Raw genomic sequence first — 13,332 nt, forward strand, 5'->3', positions numbered from 1 at the left:
AAGCCTTTTGCTGGAGCCCTGTTGCGGACTTTAGGTTAAAAATAGATTTTTTTTTAATATTGCTTAGATGGGTGGACGAGCTCACAGCCCACCTGGTGTTAAATGGTTACTGGAGCCCATCGACATCTACAACGTAAATGCGCCACCTACCTTGAGATATAAGTTCTAAGATCTCAAGTATAGTTACAACGGCTGCCCCACCTTTCAAACGGAAACGCATTGCTGCTTCACGGCAGAAATAGGCAGGGTTGTTGTACCTACCCGTGCGGACTCACAAGAGGTCCTACCACCACCAGTAAAAATGGAGAATTGATCTGATGATGCGTTTACCAATTGAACGGTCAATTCGTTCGTTTGCAGTATTAAAGTTTTAATACCTTGCCTTTTTGTTTCTTTTTTCTATCTTCAGTCTTGTTCAGTCTAAAAAAGTCACAATGTCAAGTCTCGGTGTTAGTCTATATCTTCTAGTCTTTGTAAGTCATATGTATGTCCTGTCAAAGAGGTTTCACGCCACAACACTGATCTGTTAACTCAGAAACTGCCCACCATAACTAAAACAGACGTTATAACGTGATTACCATCTACTTAGAGAATTGAGACAGAAATCTGACAACTATATGATGGTTGTACCCATTTAAAACCTGAAAGCAGATCACTAAACTTCGTGGAAGAATCAAACGCATAATAATTTTGCACCATTTTAAGCGGCATGTTTTACCGTCATCTATACTATAATAATATTATAAAGAGGAAAGATTTGTTTGTTTGTTTCGAATAGGCTCCGAAACTACTGGACCGATTTGAAAAATTATTTTTCCATTAGAAGCCGACATTGTCCCTGATGAATATAGGCTACTTTTTTTTTTTATGTTTTTTTTTTGGTTTCATGTGTGTTTTAATGTTTCTGAAGCGAAGCGAGGGCGGGTCGCTAGTCGTAAATATAGTGAATACGTGTGGGATTCGTAATTGTACAAATATTTTTTTTACGAATTTCACACAAGTCAAAAACAGTGCTGTGCCACGCAAATCTCATTCAATTTCTGATGGTAGAGCATCTAATGAGCCCGCACGGGTAGGTACCGCCACCCCGCCTATTTCTGCCGTGAGGCAGTAATGCGTTTCTGTTCGAAGCTCTTGGACTATAAAAACTGAGACTTAGAACAGATGTGTCAAAGTGGGTGACAGCATATAAGTTGCTGACGTCTATGGGCTCCGGCAACCACTTAAAACTAGGCCCCTGAGCTGATCTCATCCACCCATCTAAGTATTAAGAAAGAAAAAAACTATGGTGCTCTACAAATTTATTAAAATTCTCGGCGGTCCACTCCCGCGGGTTACATAATCCATTTGAAAACCCCCAAGTTTCAAACATTACTTTTTTTTTGAGTTCATCGTAAAGTTCGGATAGAACGTGACAATTTTATAGATCGATAAAGACAACGTTATCAAAGGAAGATGTAGTACGTGGTATTATTAAAGTGTCATTCAAGAAACTAAGATAGCAGTTTCGAATAATATTAAAAAAAAAAAAAAAAAAATATTTGCTTAAATGAGTCGACGAGCTCACAGCCCACCTGGTGTTAAGTGGTTACTGGAGCCCATAGACATCTACGATGTAAATGCGCCACCCACCTTGAGATATAAGTTCTAAGGTCTCAAGTATAGTTACAACGGCTGCCCCGCCCTTCAAGCCGAAACGTATTACTACTTCACGGCAGAAATGGCAGAATGGTGGTACCTACCCGCGCGGACTCACAAGAGATCCTACCACCAGTAAAAAATCGCAGAATCTACCACTGGATCGAAATCGCGACCCACTGAGAAGATCCGGCGAGAAACTCAGTGTCTATGAGTTAGTTCGCTCGTCGAACTCATACAGATCAAGATATTAGGTCAAATTATCATATTATTCCTTGATACGTGTATACGTTTTGAATATAAATTGAATGTCTTGAAGTTAGCGAAAATTATATTTACAGATTACGTTTTACAGATATTTCTGCCGTGAAACAGTAATGCGTTTCGGTCTGAAGAGTGGGGTATCCTTTGTAACTATACTGAGACCTTAAAACTTATACCTATTATTCCTTGATACGTGTATACGTTTTGAATATAAATTGAATGTCTTGAAGTTAGCGAAAATTATATTTACAGATTACGTTTTACAGATATTTCTGCCGTGAAACAGTAATGCGTTTCGGTCTGAAGAGTGGGGTATCCGTTGTAACTATACTGAGACCTTAAAACGTATACCTCAGAGTGGGTGACGCATTTGCGTTGTAGATGTCTATGGGCTCCACTAACCACTTAACACCAGGTGGGCTATGAGCTCATCCACCCATCTAAGCCATAAATAAAAAAGGCGGTAGATGCTAAGGCTAGTGCTAGCAAGTTTTCTCAGGTTGAGCCCGTGAGCTCACCTACCCGTCCAGGCGTAGCTGGAATGAATCTACTAATCGGTTACATTTTTTTTTATTCGGTTTGCTATAGTAGCCTGTTTTTATTAATATTTATATTAACGAAAATTATATGAACACCAAATGAAACAAAACACATAACTGTTTCTATTAACGTAATCACATTTATTAATATAACTTTACAATTAATTTTCCATGGACAAACACAGAAGTTAACATAACACGAGCCGAACTATTCGGGACTTTGCTACTACACACAATAAATCTCAGAGAGCCACACCAATCTCAACTCTCTACAGTTTAATTAGACCGTTCCGGGTTCCAACTGCAATGCCGAAACACCTGAAATTTATTCATTGACGATTCTCAGTCAATACATTACCAGGACGGGTTCGAGGTTTGCTTATATCATGACGGTTCGTAGTATTTCGTAGATACGTTTGAACTGATTAAATTCAACGTGGGAACTTATTCGGGTGCTCATTTTGACGATGATCAAATCGATTTTCAACCTAATTTTCAAAAGTATTACGTTTAATAATTGTTAATAGACATTCTTTAACAAAAACCGAGTTCAAATAGAAAAAAAAAGATATTCCAAAACAAATTAATATACACTAAAAATAATAATCATCGAAATCGGTTGGCGTGATATTGAGTTATTCATCTATTTGTCGCGCACGTACTTAATGCAAATTTAAGACTAATATGGTTTTGGGAATGGGACCACACGGGAAGCCTCAGCTTTCTAATAAAAAAAGAATCATCAAAATCGATTCACCCAATCAAAAGTTTTGAAGTAACAAACATAAAAAAAAACATACAGTCGAATTGACAACCTCCTCCTTTTTTGAAGTCGGTTAAAAACGAACTTGAAAGAGGTGGATTAAAAACTCTACCTGACGTCCGTGACCGCGTAAACTGCGAAGCGTTTAAAACGTCAAAAATAATATCGAGAGGTGAAAGGCTTTAAGCGACATTTTACTAAATCCGCGACATTTTCCTTTGTAAGTAAAGGTCCGTTTTATTTGGTATTAGTATCAACAATTAGATCTTTTTAGGATCGCAGGAAATTCAATTAAGTTTCCTGCGTTCAAATAGCTGAAGATTTTTTTGTTATGATATTTTACCAAAATATTAAACTTTAAACCGACTCCTCTGTTAAATTGAAAAATGTCGTATGTATCTCGATATAATGACAATAAAAAACGCGAAATTGAGCCATCAAATAGTTTTAATTACGACTCGCGATAACAGAAGACAATGTTACATCCACTAGGTATAAGTACGTTAAACAATTTCTGTCAGAATTTTAATTATGTGCCATATTTCAAAAAAAAAAACAACACGAAATGTCATCACAATTTTTTTCTTCGACGCAGGCAATGGTGAATCGAATCGACATGATTTTTTTTATCATACTAATTTGCTTTCTATATCCGAAAATCAAGTATTATCTCGCAATTACCAATTCGAAGCGAACAAAAATACTCTGTAATTAACCATTAACCGCTTATCGTCTTAATGAGTTCACAATTCGTGAAACCACAGAAAAGGCAACTGGTGGATAATCAGTCTGTCAATATTTACAATAAACTATACCGTCAAAATTCAAATACGTATTAAACTTTGGCTGCGTAGTGTCACCGGCCTAGAATAGTCCGACCCAACTCTTCCCGTGGGTGTCGTAAAGCCGACGAAGGGATTCATCAGAGAATAGGTAACAGCGTTTTCTGAGTATTACACTAGAGCGATGCGTCAATACGTATACCAGGTAGTTACCTAATGCTCATACTCGTATTTCAAATTGTTTAACTCTTAAACGACTACACAGTTCTTCTGGGATAAATTTTCAGAAGTTTGAATGTGACGTTCGTCTTGTGACGATAATACTGTCGGTGCGTATACCAGGTAGGTACCTAATGCTCATACTCGTAATTCAAATTGTTTAACTCTTAAACGACTACACAGTTCTTCTGGGATAAATTGTCAAAAGTTTGAATGTGACGTTCGTCTTGTGACGATAATATTGTCGGTGCGTATACCAGGTAGGTACCTAATGCTCATACTCGTATTTCAAATTGTTTAACTCTTAAACGACTACACAGTTCTTCTGGGATAAATTTTCAGAAGTTTGAATGTGACGTTCGTCTTGTGACGATAATACTGTCGGTACGTATACCAGGTAGGTACCTAATGCTCATACTCGTAATTCAAATTGTTTAACTCTTAAACGACTACACAGTTCTTCTGGGATAAATTGTCAAAAGTTTGAATGTGACGTTCGTCTTGTGACGATAATATTGTCGGTGCGTATACCAGGTAGGTACCTAATGCTCATACTCGTATTTCAAATTGTTTAACTCTTAAACGACTACACAGTTCTTCTGGGATAAATTGTCAAAAGTTTGAATGTGACGTTCGTCTTGTGACGATAATATTGTCGGTGCGTATACCAGGTAGGTACCTAATGCTCATACTCGTATTTCAAACTGTTTAACTCTTAAACGACTACACAGTTCTTCTGGGATAAATTGTCAAAAGTTTGAATGTGGCGTTCGTCTTGTGACGATAATATTGTCGGTGCGTATACCAGGTAGGTATCTGATGCTCATACCCGTATTTCAAATTGCTTAACTGTTAAACGACTACACAGTTCTTCTGGGATAAATTGTCAAAAGTTTGAATGTGACGTTCGTCTTGTGACGATAATATTGTCGGTGCGTATACCAGGTAGGTACCTAATGCTCATACTCGTATTTCAAATTGTTTAACTCTTAAACGACTACACAGTTCTTCTGGGATAAATTGTCAAAAGTTTGAATGTGACGTTCGTCTTGTGACGATAATATTGTCGGTGCGTATACCAGGTAGGTACCTAATGCTCATACTCGTATTTCAAACTGTTTAACTCTTAAACGACTACACAGTTCTTCTGGGATAAATTGTCAAAAGTTTGAATGTGACGTTCGTCTTGTGACGATAATACTGTCGGTGCGTATACCAGATAGGTACCTGATGCTCATACTCGTATTTCAAATTGTTTAACTCTTAAACGACTACACAGTTCTTCTGGGATAAATTGTCAAAAGTTTGAATGTGGCGTTCGTCTTGTGGCGATAATATTGTCGGTGGCTTCCGCTGACAGAAAAGCAACATAAATAGTCACCTTCAATAACCCCTTAATAATCGTGAGGATTCCTCTGAGCATATACGACTTATAGCCAATTGTTTTTACGGTTTAATCTCGCATTTTTTATTGTCATTATATTTTCAACGTTTGGAATTTTACAGTTTTTACGGTCAAGGACGAGTGACAATAAAAAACGTGAGATGTAGATATTAGTTTTAATTTTGTCAACGTCTCGGGAAACCCGAGAAAATGCTATGTTGCCTGATTCGATGTGTTCGATTTGGGGTTTAAGAGCACAGACACAGCCCACTGAGTTTCTCGCCGAATCTTCTCAGTGGGTCGCGTTTCCGATCTGGTGGTAGATTCTGCGAAGCACTGCTCTTGCTAGGGCCAGTGTTAGCAACACCTCCGGTTTGCGCCCCGAGAGCTCACCTATACGCTAGGGTAACACTGATATAGCTTCTCAAGGCTATCAGCATGGGTAGGAAAAAAGGGTTATTTTTTATTCTATTGCCCTTGTAGACATACAGCCCACGTGACGGTTCGTCGTAGAACAGACACCGCATGATTAACGAGCCAAAACCGTGATGACGAATTATAGAATGCACCGCTTATAAAATGAAGTTCACAATATTACATCACTAAAATAGTTTACATTATACCTACGTAGAACAATAGTAAATGTAAAATACCATTATCGGCGAAGTAATTTAAAAACAATCTAACATATAAACATCACAGAACGCACCGGTGAATGTTGCAATGCGGAGATCAATGCACGATCGTACAATTTTCCTTTCATCACTGCTGTTTAGTGGAAGAACAATACATATTAGAAGCCATTATACGTATTACATACAATTACAATAAAACATTATTATACAAATGTGTAGACGCGCGGTTTCAATATAAGACGTTATTCTGAATATTTAGTATTCCCTAATGCTAGGACTGAATTGGAAGGAGCGTCGAATTTTACGTAATGATTAATACATAGAGTATTTGAATTGACTAGTAGTCCGTACTGACGTGATGTACCCGATCTTGACTTTATCTAGCTTTTTCCGAGACAAAGCCGTTTCATTTTCTCGCAATCAATTGCAGGGTCTGTAATCTGTGTACATTTTCTTCTGACCAACTTTAGGGCTTATAATATATTAAAACTTATGAAACTTTTTTCTTGAAAATATTTCGTGACAGTCATTCTCTGAAGATTGTCGGAGAATTTTTTGGTATTTGAGAACACCGAAGGCTTGACTACATATACCTTTCTTCTTCTTTGTCCTGGGACAAATTTCGATCTTGAGAGATACTTTTTGTTAGATAGATAATTGCCATCAAGAATGAAAATTGCAATTATGATTTTTTTATAATATTCGATACTGCAAAGGGCTCGATATTGGATCGAAATCATGTACCTTTGTTAAAAATATTGGGTATTGTGGATCTGAGTGTGCTTATATCACGTATTTGTATTTCCGATTTTTATTTGACCCATATTTATATAATGATACGAAATATTATAGAATGATTGAACAATAAAATAATTAATTGCGTTTTCTGTAATATACTAAGAAAACAAACTAAATGTTTTTAAAACCTTTTAACACCTTTAAACTCCTTTTAAATTAATATTGTATTGTGCAAAACTGAACTACTCTCTTCGAAAAAAAGTTTTAAAGGTATAAAATATTAAAGCTTTTTCTTTACATTTATATTTCTATGTGGGGGAAAATCTCAGCTCGGGACCTTTTAAAGTAAAATGTTTTTCCAAGATATGCGCAGAAGTGCATTAAAGTTATTTTTTGGTTAACCGAATAAATAATAAAACACACTATCTAAATATATTATAAGTTACAAATCAAACTTCTGTGTAGTTAGTTTCCCGAGGTTCCTTATTTAATTCACAAAGTTAGTTTATCGGCATTTTATTGCAATATTTACTTGTGTTCTTTTCTAAAAATGTTCAATAGTTAACAGACCATAACTATTCTAGACCAGTGAACTCATAATGAACTCTCATTATGAATGTTACGTACTAGTACTTTGAATAATACTTTAAATAAGCGTAAAACTACAGGTAAAGATTCATCATTGTTGTACTTACGGATTTTTTTCGTTGAAAATAAAATCACTAAAACGTGTAGAAGACAGTCCCATTTTAACTCCATCTTTAATTGTTTTTAATTGTAATCCACTGAACACGACAAACAATGTTTGTTTTTAATCATAAAACCGAATATCACATTTTATTGATACAATAAATTATTAAAACACATACTTTTCGTCAATAGGCTGTTCACAAAAATACTAATAAGTTATAAACATTATTTACACAATTTTATTAAAAATCGCATAGAGATTTAAACAATTTTTAAACTTGGAACACGTTTTTGGCGCGAAACGTCTTCTCAAACGTTCGTTACACTCGCGAGTAAAGTTCGATAGTAGCGTAAAGGCATGAACACACCGTTGGTGATCGACCCCACCGGAACCACACTCTGTAAGCGCTCGACTGCCGAGTCCGTGTGCACTGCACCGCAACAAACCTCCTACTAACACGACCTTCCATATAAATTTGATCTTTAATTCTCAACGATAAGGTTTACAATACAAGAACCGATTCGGTAATCTAATGATACTGTCTAGTTTTGTAGAGCGTGCTCGCGTATTAGTTCTATTGAAGGTATCGTACGGAAGCCGTTTATAAAACAATGAATAGGAAGATTAATAGGATAAGTTTATTAGAAAGTCATGATTTCTCATTATGCATCCAAAGGTTCAAAAGGCTTATGGAGACTACTTGACGTTAGGCAGCAGCTTGGCTGTGCCCCTGGCATTGCTGACGTCCATGGGCGACGGTAACCACTCACCATCATACAAGGGCAATAAAAAAAGGTAATAATACCATACTGCTCTACCTATTTTGTATTTGAAGGACTGCTTGGACGAACCGCTCGACGCTACGAGGCTTGGGATATTTTATGCGATATTATAATAGGGTTGTTACCCTCGTATAGCCTATTTTCTAATATCAATCAATCTTCATTTTTTAATCTTTTTTTTTTGCTTAGATTGGTGGGCGAGCTCACAGTCCACCTAGTGTTAAGTGGTTACTGGAGCCCATAGACATCCACAATGTACCTAAATACCGTCACCCACCTTGAGATATGGGTTCTAAGGTTTCAGTATAGTCACGACGGCTGTCCCACTCTTCAAACCGAAACGTATTACTGCTTCACGACAGAAATATGCAGGGTGGTGGTACCTACAAGTGCGGACTCACAAGAGGTTCTACCAGTAATTACGCAAATTATAATATTGCGGGTTTGATTTTTACTACAGGATGCTATTCCTTCACAGTGGAAGTCAATCGTAGACATTTGTTAAGCACGTATTTCATTATAAAAATGGTAGCCACCTGCGGGATGCGAACACCGGTGCATCGCTAGATACGAATGCACCGGACGTCTAATTCTTATCCTTTAGGCCACTACGACTTGTAGTTACTCTATATAACAGTGTGTTTAGTTTAGTTTAGTTTTTTAACGTTCTCGATAGCGTAAAAGTTAACTCAAATTTGTATGGAGTTGTACGGATATTAGGGCGCAATTCACGTTTTAGCGTCGGTAGCTTATTTGATAACTTCTTAACCTCTACAGAGACATATGTGGACGTTTGTTTTTGTTTTAAATTATATATTTATTTAGTTCTACGCATTACTAGGTACTACTGCTACTAGGTGCTACGAAACGCATAACTAGGTACTTCACGGCATAAAGAAACAGGCAGGGCGGTGGTACCTACCCGTGCGGACTTAAAAGAGGTCTACCACCCGTAATAATAAATGTACACAAATTTCTGAGAAAAATATATAGATACGCAATCAGTGCCTAATGAAGCGAATTGTGCAAATTGAGTAATTAGGCATGCTTGATTACTATTTGATTCTCATAATCATTATCTATTCATCGAAGTCGTTATTTTAACTATACGAGTATAAACGACTGTGTTGAGTGCTCTTACATTAAAATATTTTTGGAATTTACGAACTAAACATTTGTACAATTACTTGAGTAACTTCTATCCGTATATGGCTGCCAGGAGGAAATCTCTGGAAACGATTTTTTTTCCCCTACCTATGCTGATTAGCCTTGAGAAGCTATTTCAGCTTCTCCTTGACGTGTAGGTGAGCTCATGGGGCTCTAACCGGGAGTGTTGCTAACACTGGCCCTAGTAAGAGCAGTGCTTCGCAGAATCTACCACCGAATCGGAAACGCGAACCACTAAGAAGATCCAGCGAAAAACTCAGTGGACCGTGTCTATGGGTGAAACGATAAGACCGCCTATTGTTACACACTAAATATCATGTCATACTGGTATGACACACCTGTTTGAGCAATCAAGAAATAATCAAAAAACAAATATTTATACAGTTTTTTAGACTGGTGAACCAGGTTACGGCTGATCTGGTGTTAAGTGGTTACCGGAGCGGATCTGATTTTTATAACAAAATTTTATTTTTATGGAGGGCTCTAAATTCCAACGTCACGGAAGTGGAGGAAAAAAGAGCGACGTATTTAGTAAGTAATACGTGATTTCATTAGAAATGACGTATAGACAACACGCTGCGTCAACTCTTGCTAAAACATTATAATCTAAGAAGCCAAGTGCACAACAATTGTTTCTATTATATATAAGTCACACTAGCAGCTTCGATCTCATGTGTCGAGGCGTTTATTTTGAAGGCCGCGTACCATATAGCATAAGCACACGCGTCTCAGACCCAAAGTTCGTTAGTTATGATCAGATGAGCTGTCTGCTAGTCTAAATAAAACGAAATAACGCGGCTAAGGATCTTCCAAAGTACCAGGTCGATATAAATGTAAGAAATGCTTATTTCAGCCGTAAAGCAGTAATGCGTTTCGGTTTGTAAGGTGTGGCAGCCGTTGTAATATTGAGACCCTAGAACTTATATCTCAAGGTGGGTGGCGGCCTTTAGGCTATAGATGTCTATGGGCTCCGATAACCACTTAACACCATGTGAGCTGTGAGCTCGTCCACACGTATATGCAATAAATAAATAAATACAAAAACAAGTGAATTTCTTTTTCATACAATACTGCCAACCGCTACGAACTAAATATTCTGTTATTGATTTGAAAATGGAACAGGACTTTTTCTGATTTATATCCGGTTTTTTTTTCCTACCTAAGCTGATGGCCTTGAGATGCTATTTCGGCGGAACCTTAACTAGTAGGTGAGCTCACGGGGCTCAAACCTGACGACGTTGCTAACACGAACCCTAGCAAGAGCCGTGCTTCGCAGAATCTACCACCGGATCGGAAACGCGACCCACTGAGAAGATCCGGCGAGAAACTCAGTGGGCTGTGTCTGAGGGTTAATTTACTCATCGAGCCCTTCGTCGCAAGCGAGGGGTTCGACGAGAACGGTGACCGGTGCTTGAGGTACCTAAAAGTACCGTTAGTGGATCGGGAGGATCCGAAATGACGTGTTTGGGGCGACGTCGACTGCTTTCCATTCTGTCCGCAGGATCGGGAATGTAGTTACCGGCGACCACGATGAGAGGGTTCTCGTGTCGTGCCGCTTTATCGAAGTGGATATCCGGTATAAGATGTGATACCAACCTTCTTTTTTCCTATGTTCGATAAGACTTACTATACACGCGAGCAAAAGTTTGGAATCACTTACTTGAAATTGGTTCCGCGTGATCTTGGTTACTATATAATTTTTTAATTATCATAAAAATTACATAATTTTAAAGGTTCAGCTGTCAACTTTAAATTGATACCAAATTCATTTAAATCGAGCCAGTAGTTAAGGAGCTATCCCTGATTAAGTGAAGGAGGTAGGAAAACAAAGAAATATGGAAAAAATAATGAATGAACAAAACAACAAAAATTAATAAATAAAAGAAATTATTTAGCCTTAAAATTAAGTATCAGTACCTTGTGTTCCCTTCCCTCGCCCTAATAACTGCTCGAAGACGGTTCTTCATACACATGATCAGCTTCTGAATTGATTCTTGTGGGATACCTTCCCACTCGTAAATCAACGCCGATTTCGGCCCATTCAGACATGAAGGAGCAGGAGTTCTGGAACGAAACTTCCTCTTCGGTTCATTCCACACGTGCTCAATGGGATTCAAGTCAGGACTGAGCGCTGGCCAGTCCAATGTGGCGATACCGACTACTTCGAGGTATACAGTTGTTACACGGCAAGTGTGATAACGAGCGTTATCGTGCATAAGGAGGAAGTGATCACCGATATATCCAGCACAGGTAAGGATATGTTCCAGCAGAATATTGGAAATGTACCAGTCCGAAGTTAGACCGCCTCCTCGTCCCCCGGCAGTCACGAAAACAAGCTCGGTTTTACCATCGAAGGAAATGCTGCCCCACATCATACAATGGAGCCCCCTTAATCCACTGTTTCAGCGAAACAGCACTGCGCAAATCGCTCCCCAGGCCGCCTGTAGACCCGACCTCTTCGGTCGCTACCGTGCAAATTGTCGGTGAGCTACCGTGAGTTTCGAGCCTGTGGGAGGCCTTTTTGGAGTCAGATTCGCTAGCTTGAGTCGTCGACGAAGTGTCCACTCGCTGGCTGCTACCCCCCGAATGTCTCGGAGCTCGTGTTGGACGTCGACACAATGTAAATGCCGATTTCGAAGAGAGGTTGGCACGATAAAACGGTCATCCCTCTCCGATGTGCACCGGCGCCGTCCAGATCTTAGCCTCGGGATAAAGCCACCAGTCTCCTGAAAGCGCTTGTAAGCTTTCGAAACACAGGACTGGCTTATGTGGAGCCGACGAGCAACAACCCGCTGGCTGAGCCCTTCTTGCAATAGGTCTACGATTTGTGCTGCTTCTGTAGGTGTTGTCTCCATTGTCGTACAAGGTAAAGGATCAAAATTAGCGGAGATGTGTACCCGTCAACGTGTGAAAGTCAACTGATAAAGAAAATCCGATAAAAGGTGCTTTTATAGGGGTCAATAAGTCGCAACTCACGACGTATCAAGCAATTGAAACGTCTTTTTCGTTATTCCTTCACTTAATCCGGAATAGATTCTTAAATACTGGCTTGATTTTAATAAATTTAGTATTAATTTAAAGTTAAGAATTGAACTTTTAAAACGATGTCATTTTTATGATTATTAAAAAAAATTTAGTACACGAGATCGCGCGGAACTAATTTCAAGTAAGTGATTCCAAACTTTTGCTCGCGAGTGTAGTTAGTAAACCTTCACGGATAGTTGGCACCATCCCGGGCGTACCTGCAGTGACGAAGGCACCCGGTAAAGCATCCACTTTAATATTAACCTACTGGTCCCGCAGTAGTCGAAATTCGACTATAATTATTTGAAATTATATAGTTTGAACATTATTAAGATTCTATTGTCAAATAGTACATTCTGCACCAAGGGAGAAAAGAGGTAGGAGAAAAAGAATATTATGCTTCTATAAATCACAGATTTCGCCAATACTACACTATAGACAAATAATATTAAACAATATTAACCTATTCTAAATTAGACTACAGATTTTAAGCAATAATAAAAATTTGACAATAAACAAAGAGTATGTGTGTGTGTCAAATAAAAATGGTAGTGTGTGTAATGTTTTCTTTATTGATTTGAAGTATTTTTATGCATAATTTAAAAAAATATTAGCATTCTGCACTTCTTCTCTATATTCTCTATAAGTTTGGGAAATTTCATACTCCTCCGTCCGTCCGTCCGTAACAACTTTTTTTTAGCCGTGT

General features: G+C 38.2%; 1 protein-coding gene across 4 annotated transcripts in view; it reads right to left on the bottom strand.

Moving 5' to 3' along the window:
• LOC114242972 (kin of IRRE-like protein 1) overlaps nt 1–8,077 on the bottom strand; it is a 93,572-nt gene extending 85,495 nt beyond the window's left edge. For 2 of the 4 annotated variants that reach the window (XM_089729563.1, XM_089729562.1), the window contains exon 1: nt 7,658–8,077. In XM_089729563.1, coding sequence (XP_089585689.1) covers nt 7,658–7,721 — 64 coding nt within the window. In that variant the 5' untranslated portion in view covers nt 7,722–8,077. The remainder of the gene's footprint in view (nt 1–7,657) is intronic. The other 2 variants (XM_089729565.1, XM_089729564.1) reach the window with 2 other exon arrangements.
• Nucleotides 8,078–13,332: the final 5,255 nt, after the last annotated feature.

The sequence above is a fragment of the Bombyx mandarina genome, chromosome 08, assembly GCF_030267445.1.
Source record: "Bombyx mandarina strain Sakado chromosome 08, ASM3026744v2".
Classification (NCBI taxonomy): domain Eukaryota; kingdom Metazoa; phylum Arthropoda; class Insecta; order Lepidoptera; family Bombycidae; genus Bombyx; species Bombyx mandarina.